Source organism: Cheilinus undulatus, linkage group 6 (genome assembly GCF_018320785.1).
Source record: "Cheilinus undulatus linkage group 6, ASM1832078v1, whole genome shotgun sequence".
NCBI classification, from domain to species: domain Eukaryota; kingdom Metazoa; phylum Chordata; class Actinopteri; order Labriformes; family Labridae; genus Cheilinus; species Cheilinus undulatus.
Genome location: NC_054870.1, coordinates 7,218,268 through 7,243,230, shown reverse-complemented (window position 1 = coordinate 7,243,230; position 24,963 = coordinate 7,218,268). Strand labels below are relative to the sequence as shown.

The window sequence follows — 24,963 nt, the reverse complement described above, 5'->3', positions numbered from 1 at the left end:
ATGTAATGTGTTTTATTTCTTTCATTGTGTTTTCATTTTGCTAACATTAATATAAATTTTATTGTTTTTATCATTGATCATGATTTAACACGTTTTGTTTGTTCCTTTTATTTTTATTATTCTCACTTAATTATTTTTATTTTCATAATTAATGATTATGATATATGTTTTTTAATATTATCATTATTATTATTCAAAATAATATAACATGTTTTGTTCATTCCTTTTTGATTATTATAATTATTGTTATTAATGATAATAATATATTATGCTCTGTTTAGTCCTTGTATTATTAGTATTAGTATCATTAATTTTTAATCCTTTGGAAACAGTCCTTGCTGTAATCACCAGTCATGCAGATAAATATGATTTTGTTTTATTGGATTACTTAGAAATGAGCTGAACTGTGGGAGAATGAAATGAGTAGAAAAGAGCACAGACGGAATGTGCAGGGAGGAGGAGGAAGGTGAGGGAGAGGAGGGGGATGTACACAGCAGGGGGGAGGAGAGAGAGGGAGGGAGAGTAGAGAGAAAGGGAGAGAGAGTTAGCATAATGGGATTGAGAGAGGGAGGAGCAGAGTGAGACAGAGCTGAGCTCCTTAAGACGAGGGTTAGCTCCTCTGCTAGCCTCTCTCACATACACACTCACTAATCTAGAGCTAACAGAGCTAAAGGAGCTAACGGAGCAGCAGAGACCAGAGCAGCAGCAGCAGCCATGACAGACACCGGTGAGTAAATACATATCTATAACACCCTGGTGTGTGTGTGTGTGTGTGTGTGTGGTTCATGTGAGCGATGACGTCTAACACCAGCTGAGATTTCAGACATTAACAGACCAACCCTGAGTCTAAAGAGAGTTAGGGTTTGGATGGATGAATAGATTTACTGATCAATCAGAATAGATCAATAGATTTACAGACCAATCGGAATAGATTTACAGGTTTATCAGGATAGATCAATAGATTTACAGACCAATCAGAATAGATTTACAGGTTTATCAGGATAGATCAATAGATTTACAGACCAATCAGAATAGATTTACAGGTTTATCAGGATAGATCAATAGATTTACAGACCAATCAGAATAGATTTACAGGTTTATCAGGATAGATCAATAGATTTATATATCAATCAGAATAGATTTACAGGTTTATCAGGATAGATCAATAGATTTATATATCAATCAGAATAGATTTACAGGTTTATCAGGATAGATCAATAGATTTACAGACCAATCAGAATAGATTTAAAGGTTTATCAGGATAGATCAATAGATTTATATATCAATCAGGGTAGATCAATAGATTTACTGCTAATTTAGGACAGTTCAATAGGTTGACTGATCAATCAGGAAGGATCAATAGATTTACAGGATCATCAGTATAGATCAAAAGATTTATACATCAATCAGGATAGATCAATAGATTTAAGGATCAATAGATCGAAAAGTCATATTGTTTAGATTAATAACAGAACAGAAACATGTTTATCGTTACCTAGGAAACGTTGGATGTAACCGCGACATAGTAAGGCGTGAACATCTACAGGAAGTTGCTGTTCTGTTGCTGTACCTTGTTTATGACAGTGATTGTTCCGTGACATCACCTGAGCTCCGCCCCCCTCAATGACACCATTAGACCTGGGTTAGGAAACTGGACCCAGAATGCTTTGCAACAACCAGCAGCTTTAGCCAGGAGGGTCTCATTTGACAGCTCTTCCCCCTCATCATGTGAAATTCATGCATGAAACCAGAACATTTTCATTGAACAGATTCAACAGAAGGGCAGAGCTGACAGAGCTGGGGTTGGCGGAGCTGAGCAGCTCTGCTCTTAGATGGATAGATAGATAGATAGGTAGGTAGGTAGGTAGGTAGGTAGGTAACGAACCACAACGAAATTACTTTTGGCAGTCTCCTCTATAGCAGCAAACACAGTTCTTTATGTGTACCTGGGTATCATGGTTCTAATCCTGGTTTAGATCATATTTAGGACCTTTACATAGACCTGGGTATCCTGGATCTTATCCTGGTTTAGGTCATATGTAGGACCTATATGTGTACATGAGTATCCTAGATCTTATCCTTGTTTAGATCATACTGAGGACCTTTACATGGACCCAAGTATCCTGGATCTTATCCTGGTTTAGATCATATTTAGGACCTTTACTTAGACCTGGGTATCCTGGATCTTATCCTGGTTTAGGTCATATATAGGACCTATATGTGGACCCGAGTATCCTAGATCTTATCCTTGTTTAGATCTTATTTAGGACCTTTATGTGGACCTGAGTATCCTGGTTCTTATCTTGGTTTAGATCATATTTAGGACCAATATGTGGACCTGAGTGTCCTGGTTCTTATCCTGGTTTAGATCATATTTAGGACCAATATGTGGACTTGAGTATCCTGGATCTTATCCTGGTTTAGGTCATATATAGGACCTATATGTGGACCTGGGTATCCTGGATCTTATCCTTGTTTAGATCATATATAGGACCAATATGTGGACCTGAGTATCCTAGATCTTATACTGGTTTAGGTCATATATAGGACCTATATGTGGACCTGAGTGTCCTGGTTTTTATCCTGGTTTAGATCATATTTAGGACCAATATGTGGACCTGAGTATCCTGGATCTTATCCTGGTTTAGGTCATATATAGGACCCATATGTGGACCTTAGTGTCCTGGTTCTTATCCTGGTTTAGATCATATTTAGGACCCATATGTGGACCTGAGTGTCCTGGATCTTATCCTGGTTTAGATCATATGTAGGACCAATGTTTGGACCAGAGTGTCCTGGATCTTATCCTGGTTTAGGTCATATTTAGGACCTATATGTGGACCTGAGTGTCCTGGATCTTATCCTGGTTTAGATCATATTTAGGACCAATATGTGGACCTGAGTGTCCTGGTTCTTATCCTGGTTTAGATCATATTTAGGACCAATATGTGGACCTGAGTGTCCTGGTTCTTATCCTGGTTTAGATCATATTTAGGACCAATATGTGGACCTGAGTATCCTGGATCTTATCCTGGTTTAGGTCATATATAGGACCTATATGTGGACCTGAGTGTCCTGGTTCTTATCCTGGTTTAGATCATATTTAGGACCAATATGTGGACCTGAGTGTCCTGGTTCTTATCCTGGTTTAGACCATATGCAGGACCAATGTTTGGACCTGAGTGTCCTGGTTTTTATCCTGGTTTAGATCATATTTAGGATCTTTATGTAGGCCCGGAGTATCCTGGATCTCATCCTGTTTAAGGTCATATATAGGACCTTTACATAGACCTGGGTATCCTGGATCTTATCCTGGTTTAGGTCATATATAGGACCTATATGTGGACCTGAGTATCCTGGATCTTATCCTTATTTAGATCATATATAGGACCCATATGTGGACCTGAGTATCCTAGATCTTATCCTGGTTTAGATCATATTTAGGACCAATATGTGGACCTGAGTGTCCAGGTTCTTATCCCGGTTTAGATCATATTTAGGACTTTTGCATGGACCCGAGTATCCTGGATCTTATCCTTGTTTAGATCTTATTTAGGACCAGTATGTGGTCCTGAGTATCCTATTCTCTTTTCAGTGTTTGATTTCATAGAATGGTTCTTTAGGACTGTCCCAAATGAGCTGACCCACTCCAGCACACATATTGGTCCATTGAGAAGTCAAGCCTTGCAGTATCCTGTAGAGTTTTTTAAAGTCCTCTAAGTCTTCAGTGTCCTGTAGAGTCCTGTTGGGTCCTGTGCTTCCCCACAGAGTCCTTCATCATTTTTTTTAATCTTCAGTGTCCTGTACAGACTTTAGCATCCTGTAGAGTCCTGTATTGTCCTTTTGAGTCCTACAGTGTCCTGTTTTTCCTCTGGAGTCCTGAAGGCTCTAGCAGAGTCCTGCAGCATCCTCTAGGGCCCTATACACTCCTGTAGGGTCCTGAAGATTACTTCAGCATCGTTTAGGTTCCTGCAGAGTCCTGTAGCATCCTGTAGAGTCTTCAGTGTCTGGAGTCCTGTAGTGTCCTGCAGTGTCCTAAAGAGTCCTGTAGAGTTTTTCAGCGTTCTTTTGGGTCCTCCAGCGTCCTGTTGTGTCCTGAGGTGTTATGTAATGTCCTGTCAGGTTGTCAGGTCCTTAAGCCTCCTGTAGAAAACCTGTACAGTCTTGTAGAGTCCTCTAGCATACTGAGGTAGCATGTAGAGTCCTATAGAGTCCTTCAGTGTCTTGTAGAGTCCTTCAGAGTCCTGAAGGGTCCTGTAGCATCCATTAGAGTTCTGTTTTGTGATTTAGAGTCCCCCAGGGTCTAGCAGAGTCATCCTGTGTTCTGTGGAGTCCTGCAGTGCCCTGAAGTGCCTGTGGAGTCCTGTGGAGTCTTACAGGTTCACAGAGCATCAGGTAGCATCATTTGGAGTCTTGAAATGTACAGCACTTTTCTGTAGTATCCGGCAGAGTCCTGTAGCATCCTGCAAAGTTTTGTATAACTCTGTAGAGTCCTTTAGAGTTCTTGACAGTCATTTAGAGTCCTGCAGATTCCTGTGGAGTCCTCTGGGGTCCATGTTCACAAACTTGAAAAGTTCATCATTTTGATTCCCTCCTGTGTTAACTATTTTCTCATTCTTTTAATACTAAGAGAAGAAAGGCAGGATTCTGACACACCCTGATCCAAACCAGGAATCCCATAAACAACACTTTGACTGTCACTGTTGTAATCTGATCAACTTTCTAAGTTATATATTTATTTATTTATTTCTCTATATATTTATTTTGCTTTTTATTTATTTATTTATTTACTCATTCATTTATTTATCTTTAATTCATTAATTTCTGTATTTGTCTCTTTATTCATTTAATATGTTTTTTGTTAAGTTATTTATTTATTTTAATAAGTAGTTTATTTATTTATTTATTTATTTATTTATTTATTTATTTATTATTCATCTCTATTTTTTTCTTTATGATTCATTTACTTATTTTTTATGTATTTATTTATTTATTGTATCAGCTCTATGAGAACAGAAAGTAGCGCTCAGACAGCTTGTTTTATTCTGGGTTAGCGTTAGGGTGGGTATTCATGCAGCCAAATGAACACATCTCTTTAAGAACAGGACGGAGCACTCAGATGACCGATCCTGGTCTGGGTTAGGGTTGGGGTGGGTATTCGTGCATCTTAATCAGCACATCTTTAGAAGAACAGAATGAATCTCTCAGACAGCCAGGCCTGGTCTGGCAGCAGGTTTCACTCTGAGCTATTTTCATTCAGCTTAGGGCGGATTATCAGAGCTGATTATCTCCATCTGTGTCTGTGGGTGTGCTGATTAAATCGGGTGTGCTGAGTGTTGTTCATGTTTATGAGCTGCTGAAACATTGATTATTGATTGATTGATTGTTTTTTATAGTAGAGTAGAGCTGTGGTTGTTTGACGATTTAACTGGACATCTGTCCTCCCAGTATTCGCTCACAGCTAGAGGATTTGCGGGCCAGTGCACCTCCTCCACACTAGGTGGCGATATGCCTCCTTTCTGCTGGTTAATTCAGTCCTTTTTTAGTTGTACTGTATAAAACTTTAAACATAAAATGTCTTCAACCAGAAACAGTTTCTTATTTACATGTAATGCTATTTATCAAACATTTCTGATTTTCAGTTTTGACTTTGATTATTTAATTTTCCTTTAAATTTTCTCCATGTTTGCACAGGTCCATGTTTGATGTGATAAGGTTTTTTTAATTACCTCCGCCTAGGAGGTTATGTGATGGGGTGGATTTGTTCGTTTGTTGGTTTGTTTGTTAGCAACATAACTCAAAAAGTTGAGGATGGATTTACATGACGTTTTCAGGAAATGTCAGAAATGACATAAGGAAGAACTGATTAGATTTTGGGACTGTCTGGATCCAGGAATTTTTTAAAGCATTTTGTACTATTGGGAGATAGGGCTAATGGCAGAGGTCTGCGCTCTCTGAGTGCTTTTCTAGTTTCATTTTGTGATCCATGCAGTAGAGCTCTTTGAGTTTATAATAATTTTGTTGATCAAGAAAAAAAAAATCAATACAACAACTGAAGTCTTATACTGAAACACAGCTGTAAAGCTGACTCTAAATTTCTGTCTCTTTAAAAATGTTGATGTTGCATGGACCCTATTCCTCCTCTGAGCTGATGGAGTCAATCACCCACACAGAGCAGAAACTTATGTTGACCTGAGAGGTTGTCACGGTTGGCTGTGCTGGCCAATCACGTACCAGCAGGCTTAGGTGAAGGGATGAATATCTGTGTGGCAAAAAAAGGGGAACAGTGATGAGTCAGCTCTGATCAATGCTATTCAGTTATTGATCTCTAGAAACATACACACTCCCCTCCAAAAGTATTTTTGCTGTAGCCTGAAAACATTTAGGTTTGACATCAAGAGATCAACATTTCAGCTTCAGGTATTTACATCTGGATCTGATACACAACTTAGAACATAGCATTATATGTAACCAAGCACCAAAGTCTGAGGTTAGTAGAAGTTTTGGAACAGAGAGAGTTAAAATAGATTAAAGTGAATACGACTTAGTTGCTAATCATTTGCTTGCAGTAACTGCATCAAACCTGTGACCCACAGATGTCACCAAACTTTTACATTCTTCTTTTGAGACGCTTTTCCAGGCTTTCACTGCAGCCTCTTTCAGTTGTTGTTTGTTTGGAGGGGTTACTCCCTTCAGTCTCCTCTTTAGCAGCTAAAATGCTGTATAGGGTTTAGGTCTGGAGATTGACTTGGCCAGTCTGAAACCTTCCACTTCTTGTCCCTGATTAACTCCTTTGTTGTTTTGGCAGCATGTTTGTAAGATTTTAGGGATGGTGGCAGATTTTTGAGGGCATCTCGTCATTTCTCAGATTTCAGAGGTTATCTCTTTACTCCTTAGATTTAAGAGGTTATGTCATCACTCCTCAGATTAGGGAGATACCTCATAGCTCCTTAGTTAATCTCATCACTACTCAGATTTTGATGTAAATTTGCAAGGAGCGCTGCTGTTGACTTTAGAAAGAGATGGTTTGTTGCAGCAGTGAATGTTCAAACTAGAAATGTGAGTTTTCTGCCTTAAGTCTCATTGAAATCAGTTTAATTTTTTGAGGTAACCCACTGTGTACCTCACATCAATATTTGATAATCAAATAGTACTGACTTCACATCCTGTTTTTGAACTGAGACTTAAGGGTGATTAGTTTTCCTCCATGATTTTGAAGAAAAGGAAAGATTTCTCAGGGGGCTGTATTGAGGATTATGATTGATTTTGAATGATGATGACTGATGATGTCAGACCATGACTGATGATGGTATATCAAACAGCTGATTCCAGTTAGAGGTCTATAGAACATCAGCATTTCCTCACGTCACTGAGACGTCTATGAAAGCTGTTCTCAGACTGAATGTTTGTGTGTTTCAGAGTCCCTCAGCGTCGCCTTACAGGCCCTCACCGTGAGCACCGAGCTGATCGAAGAAGAGCTGAAGCCTCACCTGGACACACTGCTCGCTGCTCTGCTGGACAAGAGTAAGACAGATGACCCAGACCAGTAAAGGTCACATGACCCACATCTGTACAAGTCACATGATTCAAACCATTCCAGGTTACATGACCCTTACCTGTCCAGGTCACAAAACCCTCAACTGTCCAGGTCTCACCTGTCCAGGCCTCATGATTCACATCTGTTTGGGCTACATGTCCTGTCCACGTCATGTGTCCCCTAACTTGTCCAAATCACTTGACTAAGACCTGTCCAGGTCACATGATCAACACAGTCCAGGTCACATGGCCCTCACCTGTCCAGGTTTTATGATTCACACCTGTCCAGGTCACATGACCCTCACCTGTCCAGGTCACATTATCAACATCAGTCCAGGTCACATGACCCTCACCTGTCCAAGTTTTATGATTCACACCTGTCCAGGTTACATGACCCTCACCTGTCCCTGTCACATGACAGTCACTTTTTGATTAATAAAAACAGTCTATTCTGTCTACCATCCACAGAGAAATACAATTTATCAAAACAGTTACAGTCGATAATTTTTGTATGTTGTCTACAGAGAAAGACGCTGCATTGGAAATTTCCAGAAGCGGGATTCTTCCAACATTGGCTCAGGTTTTAGAGAGGCGGAGCAACCTGAGCTGCCAGGTGGCATTGGTGGTGGCAGAGATGGCTCGAGAAGGTGATTTATTTATTTATTTATTCATTCAATCATTCATTCATATATCTACATCTATAGCTACAGTCAAGCCCGAAATTATTCATACCCCTGTCAAATTTGGACTTAAAATTACTTTTATTCAACCAGCAAGTTTTTCTTGATTGGAAGTGACATAGGCGTCTACCAAAAGATAATAAGACAATGTACAAGCGGCATCATTGTGGAAAAAAATACTTCTCAGCTTTTATTTACATTTGAACAAAAAGTGGCATGTCCAAAATTATTCATACCCTTCTCAATAATTAATAGAAAAGCCTTTATTGGTTATTACAGCAATCAAACGCTTCCTTTAATTGCTGACCAGCTTTTTGCATGTCTCCAGTGGTATTTTTGCCCATTCATCTTTTGCGATGCGCTCCAGCTCTTTCTGGTTGGAGGGTCTTCTCGCCATCACCCTGATCTTTAGCCCCCTCCACAGATTTTCAATTGAATTCAAGTCAGGACTCTGGCTGGGCCGCTGTAAAACGTTAATGTTTTTGTCCATTTCTTTACCACTTTTGCTGTGTGTTTTGGGTCGCTGTCGTGCTGAAATGTCCACTGGTACCCAAGGCCAAGTTTCTCTGCAGACTGCCTGATGTTGTCTTTGAGAATTTTGATGTATTCCTCTTTTTCATGGTGCTGTTTACTGTGATTAGGCTCCCTGGTCCATTGGCTGAAAAACACTCCCAAAGCATTAGGTTCCCACCACCATTTTTGACAGTAGGGATGGTGTTCTTAGGGTTGAAGACTCCTTTTTTATGCCAAATGAAGGATACATCATTGTGGCCAAACAATTCAATTTTTGTTTCATCTGACCATAAAACAGAAGACCAGAAATCTTCTTCTTTGTCCAGATGAACATTTGCAAAGGCCAAGTGGGCTTTTGTGTGCTTTATCTGGAGAAGTGTATGTATTTACATATACATGTATATGTATTGTATTTTTTAATAATGCTTTGCACTGTAGCCACTGGAACTTTAAAACATTTAGATATGGCCTTATAGCCCTTTCCTGACTTGTGTGCAGCCATAATGCGCAGTCACAGGTCCTCAGTGAGCTCCTTTGTCTTAGCTATGACTGTTCACAAACCAACTGCAGAGAGCTGCTGTTTTTAACCAGTTGAGTTGATTAAAACAGCTGTTCCTAACGAATCAGGGTAATTAGGATGCTTTAGAAAAGCTTGGACTATTTGGAATGATATAAAACTTTGGATTTCCCCATAGACTGTGATGGTTTGCAAAGGGTATGAATAATTTAGGACATGCCACTTTTTGTTAAAATGTAAATAAAAGTTGAGAAATATTTTTTTTCCACAATGATGCCTTTTGTACATTGTCTTATCTTTTGGGAGAAGCCTGTGTTATTTCTGGTCCCAAAAAAAAAAAAAAAAAACTTGCTGGTTGGATAAAAGTAACTTTAAGTCAAAATTTGCCAGGGGTATGAATAATTTTGGGCTTGACTGTATATATATATTTATATATATATACCAACCCTGTGCTGCCATTTGTTGTGGTGGTGTTAGCTGTGGTGGTGTTAGTTGTGGTGGTGTAGTTGACTGTATATATATATTTATATATATATACCAACCCTGAGATGTTATTCCTCCTCTTATCTGAGCAGACACCACTTTCATTTTGCTTGTAATTATGGTAACTGCCTCAGAGGTACAAATTCATGTTCCTGTTATTATTCCACAAGGTGATGATTGGCCAGTCATCACCAATGACATAATGGAGGAGGGTGGGTTAATAACATTTACTAGCTGTAGCATGGTTTATCATCAGGGACTGGAGTTTCTCCTCTGCTTTTCAAAAGTCCTTTTACATTAGCTGTGGTGGTGTTAGCTGTGGTGGTGTTAGCTGTGCTTGTGTTAGCTGTGGTGGTGTTAGCTGTGCTGCCATTTGTTGTGGTGGTGTTAGCTGTGGTGGTGTTAGCTGTGCTGCCATTTGTTGTGGTGGTGTTAGCTGTGGTGGTGTTGGCTGTGCTACCATTTGTTGTGGTGGTGTTAGTTGTGGTGGTGTTAGCTGTGGTGGTGTTAGCTGTGCTGCCATTTGTTGTGGTGGTGTTAGCTGTGGTGGTGTTAGCTGTGGTGGTGTTAGCTGTGCTGCCATTTGTTGTGGTGGTGTTAGTTGTGGTGGTGTTAGCTGTGGTGGTGTTAGCTGTGGTGGTGTTGGCTGTGCTACCATTTGTTGTGGTGGTGTTAGCTGTGGTGGTGTTAGTTGTGGTGGTGTTAGCTGTGGTGGTGTTGGCTGTGCTACCATTTGTTGTGGTGGTGTTAGCTGTGGTGGTGTTAGCTGTGGTGGTGTTAGCTGTGCTGCCATTTGTTGTGGTGGTGTTAGCTGTGGTGGTGTTGGCTGTGCTACCATTTGTTGTGGTGGTGTTAGCTGTGGTGGTGTTAGCTGTGGTGGTGTTAGCTGTGGTGGTGTTAGCTGTGGTGGTGTTAGCTGTGCTGCCATTTGTTGTGGTGGTGTTAGCTGTGGTGGTGTTAGCTGTGGTGGTGTTAGCTGTGGTGGTGTTAGTTGTGGTGGTGTTAGCTGTGGTTGTGTTTGTTGTGGTGGTGTTAGCTGTGGTGGTGTTAGTTGTGGTGGTGTTAGCTGTGGTTGTGTTTGTTGTGGTGGTGTTAGCTGTGGTGGTGTTAGTTGTGGAGGTGTTAGCTGTGGTGGTGTTAGTCAATATTCTCTTTTGGATATTTATAATACCACAACTGTCTTTATGGCCTTTTTAAATCTAATCCATTAATAGAGTCAACTCAAATGCCTACCCAAATCTAAAATCCCCATAGATGATCGGGTCCAGATCAGACTAGACCCTGTACTTTGTCTGCTGTCTCAGTTTTAAACAAAATTAAATCTGCTGCTGATGGAGAAAAATACACTTCTGCCTTGTTTGTTTAACCCTCCATTGATACTGTTGACTATTATGGCTAACTGCAGGATATAATGTTTCAGTATACTTATAAATATTTAAAGGGGTTCCACAAGGTTCCGTGTTTGGTCCTGTACTTCTCTATTGTTAGGTAAATTTCTGTGTTGGCAGACTGTAAACTGGTTTTATGCTGATGACTGTCTTGTGTTGCTTCACTGATGCTGCACAGAAAAACCACTGTAATCCTTCAGCAACACATTTCAAACCCTGAAAGACACTCTCTGGAGATTTAAATGAACCCTGGACACTAAAAAGCTGAATATCTGCTCTTCTCTGAAGGCAGCGATAACACTATAACTTAGATAAAGTACCTTTAGATGGTCACAATATAGAAAAGATCATAGTATCTACTGGCCCATAGCCTCATGTTTGCTCTGGATTATGAAGGCGGACTTTCTGGCATGGTTCTGCCTCTAAAATCCTTAAGCTGAATTCATCATTCTGCCCTGATCCTGAACAGTGAAGCCAGATCTTGGTCTAGGGCAGAACTGAACTCAGCTGAGTCCAAGCCCAGTCCCTTCTTGACCAAGATTTGTTTAACCATGAGTTGGATGAATGAGAACCTACACAGCTAATTAAGCCAATTAGACTTCTTTAAAAGACGTGGTTACTAATGACTGACAGAGCAGTCAGTGGAGGTCTGCTCACCCACATCACTTTTTTAGGAGACTGGGAAGAAAGTCAGAACCAGACTCGATCTTGTGATTGGCTGATGATCTAAATGCTGCTAGAAAGTAAAAAACAGATAAATAAATAAATAAATAAATAAAAATTGGCCTTGACCCACACATGGCTGGAACACCTGGCAACATGCACAGTAGTATAGTGGTTAACTGGGGTCAATCCAAAAACCTGATTTAAAACCCCCATACTAAAGGATGTGAATGTTTCTGCTCATTTGTTTTCTGATGATCAGTTTATTTTCCGATGGTTAGTTCATTGATTTTTTTTAAGTCTTTCTTTCTGTCTGTGTCAGATAAACTGAGACACACCTTAGTGATGTCTCCAGATTAATGAACATTAACCGTTTCTGTATGCTATAGCTGCAGTGAGGGAGCCGTGCATCCAGGCCGGTCTGGTCAAGGTTCTGGTTCCACATCTGAACAGCAACAACGAGGAGATGCTGCTGAACACGGGGCGAGCCATAGGACGGATCTGCTTTGACAACGGTGAGTCTTACTGTGGATTGGTGTGAGTTTATGTTTGTGTCTGATCATAAAGATAATTTTTGTTCCCTCTCACAATAAAGTTCAATGCTTTGTTTTTCTAAATTCTCATTTTAAGGGCTCTTTGGTCAGTTTTTGGTCTCATGCTAAATTTTTAGATATCTGATAAATGATCATGTTTCCTCTTCGTGTGTGGTCACTTTCAGCGTCCATAATTTAAAGTATCTTCCCTATTAAATCATTCTTCACTACAGAGTAATGTACTGTGAATTAAAGTGTCTGTTTTGTTCTGTAATTAATCTTAATTGAGGCTCATTGTTATTTTATATTGTTTTAACTGTATTTTTTTATCTCTTCCTGTTTGTTTGTGACTCAGCGTACCAACAGGACCAGCTGGTGCAGAGCGGCGTGATCCCTCGACTAGTGACCATCATCACAGATTTCCCAGAGAATGACCCGCTGGTCAATGTGTGTCTGCTGGCGCTCTGTAACTTGGCCGACATTGGTGAGCATGGATCTGGTTAGATTACAGATTACTAATGGTTTTAATTGTTTCACTGATGAATCTCCAGCAGAGGTTTGAATGATGGGGTCTGGCAAAGCCAAAAGAATGGTCCAAAAGTTAAGAGAAGAGATCATTGGCTTTCACAAACAAGGAACAGAATACAAAAAGATAGCAAAGGTACTGAATGTTCATAGAGACACCGTTGGAAGCACAGTTTACAAGTTCAAAGTTACAGGATCGGAGGTTACTCTACCTGGACGGGGCAGAAAAAAGAAGCTGTCAGTGACTGCAACCATATACTAGTGCATCTCAAAAAATTAGAATATCCTGAAAAAGTTCAATACTTTTTGTCACTCTTTTCTGAAAGTGAAACCCATACATTATACAGACTGGGCTTCCATTACACCTGAGCAGTGCCGCAGGCTGATCGCGTCCATGCCACGCCGCAGTGATATAGTAATTCATGCAAAAGGACGTCCAACCAAGTATTGAAGGCACAGAAATGAGCATACTTTAAAATATCCTTTTTTTATTGATCTTATGCAATATTCTATTTTTTGAGACACTGAATTTTGGGTTTTCTTATCTGTAAGCCATAATCATCAACATTTCAAGAAATAAAGGCTTGAAATATTTCACTCTATGTGAAACAGGTCTATGTAATGTATGGGTTTCTCTTTCAGAAAAGAGAGACAAAAAATATTGAACTTTTTCATGATAATCCATTTTTTTGAGATGCACTAGTATCTGAGAAGGCAGGTTGTGAAAAACCCTAGAGTGACTGCAAAAGACCTCCAGCAAAACTTGGTGGCAACAGGGACTGAGGTTTTAGTGAGTACAGTAGGGTGTGTACTGAACGTAGACGTGTCCATGCTAAAACTCCCAGATGTACACCACTACTGACCCAAAAGACCAAGAAAAGTCAGCTCCAGTATGCTCAAAATCATAGAAATAAGCCACAGAAGTTTTGGGATTCTGTTACATGGAGCGATGACAAAAAAAATCTGGTATTTTTTGGCACGATGGATCAGCAGTACATCTGGAGGAAGAAGAATGAAGCATACGCTGAAAATATCACTGTGCCCACAGTTAAGCATGGCAGTGGCTCAGTGATGCTCTGGGGCTGCTTTGCATCCTCTGGCATTGGAACCTGCAGCATGTGGAAGGCAAGATGGAATCATGGAAGTATCAGGAAATCCTAGGAGGAAACATTGCGCTGTTTGTGAGGAAACTAAAGCTTGGGCGTCACTGGACCTTCTAACAGGGCAATGATCCCCAGCATACCTCAAAGTCCACCAAGGCTTGGTTGCAGAAGAAGTCCTGGAAGATTCTACCATGGCCATCACAGTCACCTGACTTGAACCCCAGAGAAAATCTCTGGTGGGATTTAAAGAAGGCAGCAGCATGCTGACCCAAGATTTTTACTGATTGCACATGAGAAATGGAAAAAGAAGCTGCTGTCTGGATATGCATCTCATTTGCAGCAGGTCATTGAAGCAAAGGGTGCTCTACTAAGTACTAAAGATGCTCGCCATGAAGGGGTTAAATAATTTTGAGACGGGGGAAGTCATTATAAGTAGCATTTTTCAGTTGAACTTGGGGAAACCACTTAAAGCATTAGTTGTGTTGAGCTGTTTCAATTGCTTTTGTTTGATTTGTTCATTGGAAAACGCAGAAAGTCTGTAGATTTTCAAAATAAACCTGAATTGTAACAGGAGTTGTACAATTCTGATTGCAACTGTAGGAATGGACGCTTCTCTAAATTCGCGTCCTATAAAGTCACTGTGATTAAAGTTAGCAAGAAGCTAGCATGTAGATTTTAGTCACTCCTTTGCTAACGATGAAATGTGGCCCAAACAACTTTTCTTCTTCTCAGCATTTATTGTGTGACCTCTGGGTCAAAGTCTGGTGTGGAGCCGATGGAGCATGCTCAGAAGGTCTGGTCCAGTTCATGTCTGAGATGTACACATGCAGAGTAAATAGATTTCCACCTACGTTAATGGGTCTGTTATTCTGTGAGAAACCTGGTGAGCTCAGATCCCAACTTTATTCTGAAATGCTCTCATTGGTGTGTTTGCAGATTCAGCACGGGTCGCTCTGGCTGATCAGGATATCGCAGGAGTTTTAACGTTTCAGCTAAAACGAGCTCCTGATGCTGAACGCCGTCACGTGATCCTGGAGATCCTGGGCTCACTGGGAGAGAGTGGTAAGAGAAAGATCCATTTTCAGCAGCAGTTTTAAGACTTGTTAGCCATGAACCAACCAAAGATCAAGAGGGGGCATTATGTTCATATCCACAAGAAACAGACACAGCATCAACATTTGTTAGTTTTAACTGTAATTCTTGATTGTCAATACAAGTTTACTCTCATAAAATCATCCTAATAACAGATATTTGTTCATACTTACACATCAGACTCAATCCACACCATTCAACAACCTCTGGCTTGCATCACAAGTCTACAGTCTAGTTCACATTCAGGGGCCACAGTCATTTAGTAATGTGGAGGTCTAGGGCAGAGACCAACATGAGGTTCTTCTCCCTTTCTCAAAATCAGTCACAGTTAGTGAACCAATTATTCAGAGGCATGTCTTTTCAAAGGAAGCACCTAAAGTATTTAACCTAGATCTTTAAACAGCCAACAGTCCAGATCAGCTCATAGATCAGCTCTTTATTATTAGTAGTATTTATTTATATTTATCGTAATTTGGTGGAAGGTTGAAGTGTGGCATCAATCAATGATTATATGTTCATATAGAAACAATTCATAACTTATGTTATCCCAAGATGCTTTGGAGAGTGGCCAAGTCTAGACCAAAATGATAATAAATGATAATTATTTTTTTCATTATGTTAATAATAAGAGTAATCCTAATGATAATGATAATAATAATGATGTTAATAATGAAAAAAAAATCGCTGCCATCTTGTGGTAGCTGCCATAACTGAACTTTAGGTTCTCTCTTCATGATTTGATGTCCTGTTAACTTCCTGTTTATTTTTTCAAAGTTAAAGACTGTCACTCCCTGTTAGAGCAGCGGAGAGCTCCAAAGATTCTTTACATGGCTAACATTAGATAGAAATTCATGTTAAACAGGTAAATAGTCACTCGTTCACTCTGCTGAATTTAACCGTGGGAATGTTAGAGTGAAACATCACAGCAGTGTGGACCACTTTTCCCATTCCAGGTATCCCCAGGATCGTCTCTACAGTCTGATTACAGTCTATAGAGATGGTGATGTGAATATGCAGGGTGAGAGCACCACCTAGTGAGCAGAGTCTGTCTGGTATTTGGTGTTTTGGTGTTTGACAAACTTGAATATAACTCCCTGAGGAAAAAGAAATCTGTTGACGGGAGAAATGTTAGACTTTGGTCCTCTATCAGTTCATAATCAACATGTTAACGTATTGATTCTCTCTGCTGTCCTTCAGACGCCCTGAAGCTGCAGTTCGTAGAGTCCGGAGTACCAGAAGCTTTATCTGAGATGATCCAGACTCTACAGGGAGGGTCGGACGCTCACGATCTCTGCAGCATCAAGATCGCCTCAAACCTCATCGTCTCTCTGCTGTTAGGAGGTGAGTACGGCAACAACCATAGAAAATGTCTCTGGATGTGTTCATGCACCTGTACAGCTCAGATACTCGACCAGAGGCCAGGTGAGTTAATCTACCTGAGGACAGGTGAGATACTCTACCTGAGGACAGGTGAGATAATCTACCTGAGAACAGGTGAGACACTCTACCTAATGACAGGTGAGATACTCTACCTGAGGACAGGTGAGATACTCTACCTGACGACAGGTGAGATACTCTACCTGAGGACAGGTGAGATACTCTACCTGATGACAAGTGACATACTCTACCTGATTACAGGTGAGATACTCTGCCTGAGGACAGGTGAGATACTCTACCTGATTACAGGTGAGACACTCTACCTGATGACAGGTGAGATACTCTACCTGAGGACAGGTGAGATACTCTACCTGAGGACAGGTGAGACACTCTACCTGATGACAACTGACATACTCTACCTGACTACAGGTGAGATACTCTACCTGATGACAGGTGAGATACTGTACCTGTTGACAGGTGAGACACTCTACCTGACAGGTGAGACACTCTACCTGTTGACAGGTGAGACACTCTACCTGAGGACAGGTGAGACACTCTACCTGAGGACAGGTCAGATACTCTACCTGAGGACAGGTGAGACACTCTACCTGATGACAGGTGAGACACTACCTGTTGACAGGTGAGACACTCTACCTGAGGACAGGTGAGACACTCTAACTGATGACAGGTGAGACACTCTACCTGATGACAAGTGAGACACTCTACCTGATGACAGGTCAGATACTCTACCTGAGGACAGGTGAGACACTCTACCTGAGGACAGGTCAGATACTCTACCTGATGAACGGTGAGACACTCTACCTGAGGACAGGTGAGACACTCTACCTGATGACAGGTGAGACACTCTACCTGAGGACAGGTGAGACACTCTACCTGATGACAGGTCAGATACTCTACCTGAGGACAGGTTAGACACTCTACCTGATGACAGGTGAGACACTCTACCTGAGGACAGGTGAGACACTCTACCTGATGACAGGTGAGACACTCTACCTGAGGACAGGTGAGACACTCTACCTGATGACAGGTGAGATACTCTACCTGATGACAGGTGAGACATCCTACCTTGATGACAGGTGAGACACTCTACCTGATGACGGGTGAGACACTCTACCTGATGACAGGTGAGACACTCTACCTGATAACAGTTGAGACACTCTACCTGTTGACAGGTGAGACACTCTACCTGATGACAGGTGAGATACTGTACCTGTTGACAGGTGAGACACTCTACCTGATGACAGGTGAGACACTCTACCTGATGACAGGTGAGACACTCTACCTGATGACAGGTGAGACACTCTACCTGTTGACAGGTGAGACACTCTACCTGAGGCCAGGCTTTATACTCTGCCTTAGTTTTTTAGTATTCTTTAGAACTTGTTTTTCCTTTCCTTCTTGAATGATGTCTTCTGTATGAACACAGTAAAGCACTGAAATAACTGTGTTGTGATTAGAGTGATACATAAATAGAGTAAACTTGATCTGACATTTAGATAATTTCTTAAAATATTTATTCATTCAAAATTTTATTATTTGTAATACATTATTCAATAAACATATTTTATTTTAAGAGTTTTAAACTAAAAGTTTAATGATATTAAAAAATGTTATATTTAGAATATTTTGTATTTAAAATATTTTGTATTTCAAAAATATGCAAAGCAATTTTCAAAATTAAAAATGCCAAAGTTTATTTAAAAATGTTTCATATATTAAATGTATTGACATTTAATGTGTTTAATATTCCCAATATTTCTATCTTTATATTGTTGATGTTAATTAGTGTTTGTACATTTAAAATGTTTTTAATGTTGTAATTTAAAATTCTTTTACATATGAAATGTTTTTCTAATTGTCCTAAATTCAAGACCTTTGTATACAAATGTGTCATGTTTAACATGATTGATATCTCCGTTTTGTGGTAGGTTCTATATTCAAAATTTTTATATTTAAAATGCCTTGCATTTTGAATTCTAAAATGTTTTTTATATTTTAAGTGTTTAATATTCACAATGTATTCATGTTAAAATGTTTTATATCTAAAATATTCACATTCTAAACATCTTATATATGTAAAAAATTTCAATATTGAAATGTTTTTAGAACAGTTTTGAAGTTGTTTTTATTTCTTCCAGTTTTTCATTTGAATATTTTGATTGAATTGTTTATAAAACGTTTTATCATTATGAGATACGTCAGGTGTTTTATAGTTAATGTCAGTGTTACATTGAATGTTTAGTTATTGATGTGTATATATATATATATATATATATATATATATATATATATATATATATATACATATATATTCCTAGAAATGATACTAACAAAAGCTTGAATGTATCTAAATCGTAACTGTGATATGTAGCAAATTTGTTGTATGTAATGTTGCATTCCTGTACATGGAGAGGAAAGCTAACCAGAGTCAGCATTGTTGTTGTGTAAGCATACTTGGCCAGTAAAGCTGATTCTGAGTGCAAGTCCAAATTTAGCCCAATAATAGTCGTTTAAAATATGAGCATATTACAGCTAACGTCTTTTCCATGTACTCAAAATTACAGGTTTTCACCTTTCACTTTTCAATAAAATGTAGACCTTGTTTAGACAGAGTGGAGATGTATTTGTCCATAGATTTTTTTTTCATATATATATATATATATATATATATATATATATATATATACACACATATATATATATATATATATACTGCATGTTTCTCTTCATGCAGGTGTTTGTGATCCCACACTGTGACCAAACACTGTAAGTGTGGATATTTGATTAGTATAAATACAGTATAAATTTATGGAGACACAAACAGTTGTTTATGCCTCCTGACAGCTGATTGATGATCAGCCCGCACCGTCATCATAAACTGACGTTGCTTTACGTGACTCTGCAGAGGGAAGGACGTCATGGGCCATTAAACATCGGTCTTTTGGCTTCAGTCCTCTGCTTCGATTCCTCCAGTCTCTCCATGAGTCTCTGGTTTTAGGGACTAAGACTCAAGCCAGAGACCCAAGCCATATAAAAGTCAAAATGAGACACAGCCAAAGTCAGCCAAATTGGCTCAAGGCCCACCTCCAATTCCCAGAATTCAATGTCAGAACTCTGGGGTGAAGAAATGACTGTGTGACTTGCTTGAAGTATGACCTCTCTTTTTCAAGGAACTCCAAGCTGATAAAAATCCAAACAATTGTGACGTAATGACCACGTGGCCTAATGGACAGGGCGTCTGACTTCGGATCAGAAGATTGAGGGTTCGAGTCCCTTCGTGGTTGCAAATTCAACTTTATAGAATGGACACGTCTCTAGTCTTTAAAATGTGTTGTGTTTGGATTAACTGGCCCATAAAACATGATGGAAATGTCCAACAGACACAGTTAGCTCAGATGGTCAGAGCGTGGTGCTAATAATGCAAAGGTCATGGGTTCAACCCTCATATAGGCCAATGACTCGCCTTTGCAAAATGACCACAGCATGTTTTTTTATAATGTTTGTATCTTTTTTTTTCTTTCAATGATTTCTTGTTAATGGTTATTTATTAAAAAATTTCATATTCAAAACCTTTCATGTTTTAAATGTTTTAAATTTTGAAAGTTTTAGAAGTTTCTTGAAATTATATATATATCTTTTAAATTATCTATTTTGATTAATTGTATATCTTGTATCTCTAATTGTATATCTAAGGTTGTTATCCTAAATTATTCAATCTAAAGTGTATTATATAAAAATATCGCTTCATAACATTTTTTTGTATTTTTGAAGGCTTTACATCAAATGTGATTGTATGTTATAAATGCTTTATATATTTAAAATATTTTCAATAAGATTTACATGTTTTCAAATGGTCTTTATTAATTTAAACTTTTTCATATTAAGAGGTTTTTATATCTCAAATGTTGTTTTTTATATTTTGAATGTTTAGTTTTGAACATTTATTTATAAAGCATTTGTATAAACTAAATGTTTAGTATTTAAATTTTTTTAACTTAAAATTTTTTCAAGTTAAAATGTTTTTACTCTTTAAATCTTGTTAAAATTTATTTGCAAGCAAAATTCTCTGAAGTCATTTCCTCTCTTTAAATTTGTTATTTTTTTACTTTAATCAAAAATCATGAAATTTCAATTTCAGTAATTTGTTTGTGTTGCAGATGAGTCTATGCAGAAGTGTTTTGGGGAGGGATCTGGTCTGGTATACCGGGACGTTCTATCGTGGCTTCAGAGCTCAAACACCCAGCTGCAACTGTCTGGTGCGCTTGCCATCGCCAACTTTGCTAGAAATGGTAACAGAGACACACCCACACTCACAACAACGCCAGAGTTATCACTATGACATCAAACACGCCGAACCACCAAAAAACACATACTCTGTACATGCCATGAGTCATCCACACTGCATGTTATCCCATTCTTCAACCTCTGTGTATTTGTTTTTTATGTTTTATTGTCTATTTGTTTTTGTCCCAGACAGTAACTGTGTGAAGATGTTTGACCTCGGCGTTGTTCCTCACCTCCTCACACTGCTTGAGAAACATGTCGATGAAGGAGATGTTTCTGTTCAACATGCTGGACTGAGCGCGCTCAGAAACCTTGCCATCCCAGGTACAGGGATGACTACACTGCTAAAATGAGATGGTTTAAAAAGGGGTGGAACATGAACTAAGTATTAATGTCCTTTAACAACATGAACATTTATGAATCATAGATAGATAGATAGAATTATGTATAATTACTGCAGTCATAATTGTGATTATTATTTTTATTGTTTATTTCTGTGGTTGTAGAGATTTAAATCTTTATTTTGTGTCCTGATAACAGAAAACTGAGCGCCATGCCTCGATAAAAATCTGCAGCTGTCCCTGTTTCAGTGATCAGTGGTCACTGATCATCGATCAGTGCTTATGAAAGCATAATTTTAGTTATGATGTGTTTTACATTTGTTCATGTGCTGTCAGGGTTTTTTTTTTTTTTTTTTATACCACAGTTGTTTATTTTTCGGGGTCATCAGTTATTTTCCCTGACAGGATTGTCAGGACATAAGATCTTCATTTTTATCTTTACTTTTTTCAATGCTCAGAGACAGACTCAGTCAGAGAAGACCTTCGAAAACAGTCTTTCCCCCCTCCTTGTCTGTTTTTGTGTTTCAGCCTCTAATAAAGTCCGGATGTTGGAGGGCGGCGTCACAGAGAGGATAAAGACCCTGCTGCGCTCCGACATGCCGCCAGTTCAGTTCAAACTACTGGGAACGTTACGCATGATGGTTGATGGACAAGGTGAGTCCAGGACGTGGGTCAGTTAAATCTAAGAACCAGCCCAGCATAGTCACAAACGCCGAACCCACCAAAAAACCAACCCCAAACCCACCACCAGCACCAACGCAAAACCCCTCCACCAAACCCCCACATAAACACATCAAAAAACCAATCACCCAACCATTATGAATAAATATAATGAAAAAGCTAAAGAACTGTTGTAAAGAAATGTTAAAAATGAATAAATACATATCATGGGATTTCTCGCTTGTGTTTTCTTGGGGTTGGTCCAGAGGAAACTGCATTGGTGCTGGGCGGAGACTCGACTCTACTCGCTCGGGTCATGGAGTGGTGTGACGCCAAAGATCACGCTGGAGTCAGAGGGGAGGCCAGCCGCCTGCTCGCCGCTCTGATCAGACATAGCCGGAGCCCCGTGAGTCCGCCAAAACAAACCTTCAAACACAGACAAACTAACAGAAGCGCAGGATGGCAAAAAAACAAACAGACAAAATTGTAGACATACAAACAAAGTCAGACAAACAGACACATACAGATAAACAATTATAAACACAGACAATCACAAACTTAAAAACAAAAGGAAAAGAAATCAGACAAACAAACAGACAAACAAACAAACACTCTGGCCCTGAATGTCTCACTTCCTGTCTTACAGGAAGTTGTTCGTGCTGTGGCCAAAGCAGACGGGATCCCCCATCTCATCTCCATGGCAACAAGTGAACATGTCATTATGCAGAACGAGGCCCTGGTTGCTTTGGCGATTGCATCTGCCATCAACATAGGTAGGAAAAAAACATAATTACTGAATTAACTAATTTTGATTATTGAAATAATTTATTAATTACTAACTGTAATCCCTGTGTTTTTCTTCTTCTTCACTACAACTCAGAACTTAAATCCCATAAATAAATATGAATAAACAATAATCCCTGTAGTATTTAACATAAAAAATGGAAATGAAGGATTTATCTCTTTAATTTAATATATTTTTTAAATATTTTAATAAATAAATATACTAAGCATTATGTACCAGCTCTGGTTTGTTGCATCTCTTTCTCTCAGACTCTAAAAAACATCTAACAGTTAAATAAGAAGATGGAGGAAGTCAGAACTGAGCATGTACACTGACCTGATGACCAATCAGAGGATGACAGCCTCACTGCTTAGGGGGTTGTCTAATAGCCAGGAAAACAGCGCCCCCCTCTGGTAGCTAGTGTTTGTGTAGTTAAGCAGAATCATTGTCTCTGAGTTGTTTGATTTAATCGACCTCCTGACTGACCGAGAGAGAGGGGATTTGATTGATTACTAATGTCTGATTATTAACATTGATAGCTCTTCTGTCTGCTTGCTTTCCTGACTATGTGTGTGTGTCTGTGTGTGTGTGTCTGTGTCTAGACTGTGTGCAGGCTGCATTCATGGATGCCCAGGTGTGTGGACTCCTGAAGAACTTGCTGGAGGATCCTGTGGGAGCAGTGGAGGTGAAGTTTAGTGCTCTGGGTCTCGTCTGCAGCCTCTCTAACGACGGTATGTCTGTCTTTTTAAATTTTGACTAAAACTCACACCTGTAGATCTCAGCCTCACTAACGGTGGTCCTCCTTTTGCCCCCAACCCCCCTTTTTTGTTGTTCCCCCACTTTTCCTCGTGTTGCCCCCCTTCCCCCCAAGGTGTGCTAAGGGACCAGCTGATCTCAGTCAACATGGCGGAGACTCTGAGCAAACTGACGAATCACAGCAGCAGTAAATTGTCATCTCAAGCCACCTCAATCCTGTCAACACTCAGTGAGTCTACGTGAAGAAGAGGACACGACCGTCTCTTTGGATTGATTTCTCATTGATCGATTGGTTTCTGTATTTAGAGATAAACTTGAATAAAGATGTCAGAGAGTGATAGAAACTGAATGATCCTGTGGAAATGTCTTTGGGCAATAATCAATAATCACCAAATAAAAAGAAAACTTCACCAAACCTCGTCCTTTGATTTATCACCTCATCACTGCCAACACAGGGAGGATCAGTCAAGTTCAGGTCTGAGCCAGTCCTAACTATAAGCTTTATCAAAGAGGAAAGTTTAAAGACCATAGTAGACTAACTTAGGACTGGTCCAGGTCTGAGCCAGTCCTAACTATAAACTTTATCAAAGAGGAAAGTTTAAAGACCATAGTAGACTAACTTAGGACTGGTCCAGGTCTGAGCCAGTCCTAACTATAAACTTTATCAAAGAGGAAAGTTTAAAGACCATAGTAGACCAATTTAGGACTGGTCCAGGTCTAAGCCAGTCCTAACTTTATGCTTTATCAAAGAGGAAAGTTTTAAGCCTACTCTTAAAGTTAGAGACTGTCTGCCTCTTGGACCCTGACAGGTAGATGATTCCAAAAGAGAGGCGCCTGATAACTGAGGGATCTACCTCCCATGCTACTTTTAGAGATTAAAGGTACCACAGACAGGCCAGGTTTTTGGGAGCGCAATGATCTAGAGGAACAAAATGGCAGTATGAGTTCTTTAAGATATGTTGGTGCCTCACCAACATATCTTGAGGCAGAAAGACTGCCTCAGCTGAGCTGAAACAGTTGAGAACCGGTCAGTGACTCCTCAGCAACAGTAACATTCAACCTAACCCTAACCTGATTGATGTTTGTTAAGCAGGGGTTTCCTCCTCGTCCAGCAGCTTTGCTCTGCTGTCTTCATGAAATGTACAGCTTGACTAAGGGCTGCAGCATCCTTGTGCAGATCTTTCATTCTTAGGTATGTGAGATGTAGTGTAAGGGTGTGAAAATGCAAATCCTGCACCCCGAGGCACCATAGGCAAGGGACACCAACTCTCTTTCATCTGCGGTAACCATAACCATCATTTGGTACACACCAGAGTTTGATTAAGCTTTCACACTACACCAAATGATCCAGACTATCCAGGGAAATGTAGCACGGTTTGTTCAAAAAGGACCAAACATCTTGGGTGTGAAGTAACCTTAGACCAAGATAAATGCTGATGAGAGGCTATCTGTTAGCCTGTTAATGGTTGTTTCCATTATCTGTTAGCATAGGCTAACAAAGGTTCACCCTCGATCATTATTGGATTTTATCGTTGCTGCACAGTGAAGATAAATGTTTGACACTGCGGATGCCTCTCTGTGCTTAGTCATCTCTGTTAGCCTTGTCAACTGTTGTTAAGGTCAATGGAAGAAGTAATTCATTGACTGATTCTTTGCTGTTTAACTGCTCTGTAGGGACAGACAACTCAGTCTGGATCCATATTTGTT

General features: G+C 39.6%; 1 protein-coding gene and 1 non-coding gene across 2 annotated transcripts; both read left to right on the top strand.

Annotated features, from left to right (window-relative positions):
• The first annotated feature begins 603 nt into the window (after positions 1-603).
• si:dkey-191g9.5 (rap1 GTPase-GDP dissociation stimulator 1) lies at positions 604-23,537 on the top strand. Its single transcript, XM_041790075.1, has 14 exons — positions 604-727; positions 7,420-7,524; positions 8,061-8,183; positions 12,170-12,295; positions 12,669-12,797; positions 14,878-15,003; positions 16,231-16,374; positions 20,589-20,720; positions 20,905-21,039; positions 21,585-21,710; positions 21,983-22,122; positions 22,363-22,489; positions 23,103-23,231; positions 23,372-23,537. Exons 1-14 carry the CDS (start codon positions 715-717, stop codon positions 23,497-23,499), a joined length of 1,683 nt encoding a protein of 560 aa, XP_041646009.1. The 5' UTR covers positions 604-714; the 3' UTR covers positions 23,500-23,537.
• trnar-ucg lies at positions 19,643-19,715 on the top strand. Its single transcript has one exon. It is a non-coding gene; the product is annotated as a tRNA-Arg (tRNA).
• Positions 23,538-24,963: the final 1,426 nt, after the last annotated feature.

Bases quoted from the DNA above. Each gene is read 5' to 3' on its own strand.
- si:dkey-191g9.5 (XM_041790075.1), top strand. The intron at 7,525-8,060 runs GTAAGACAGATG...TGTTGTCTACAG, and splicing joins CGCTGCTCTGCTGGACAAGA to AGAAAGACGCTGCATTGGAA. The intron at 22,123-22,362 runs GTGAGTCCGCCA...CCTGTCTTACAG, and splicing joins TCAGACATAGCCGGAGCCCC to GAAGTTGTTCGTGCTGTGGC.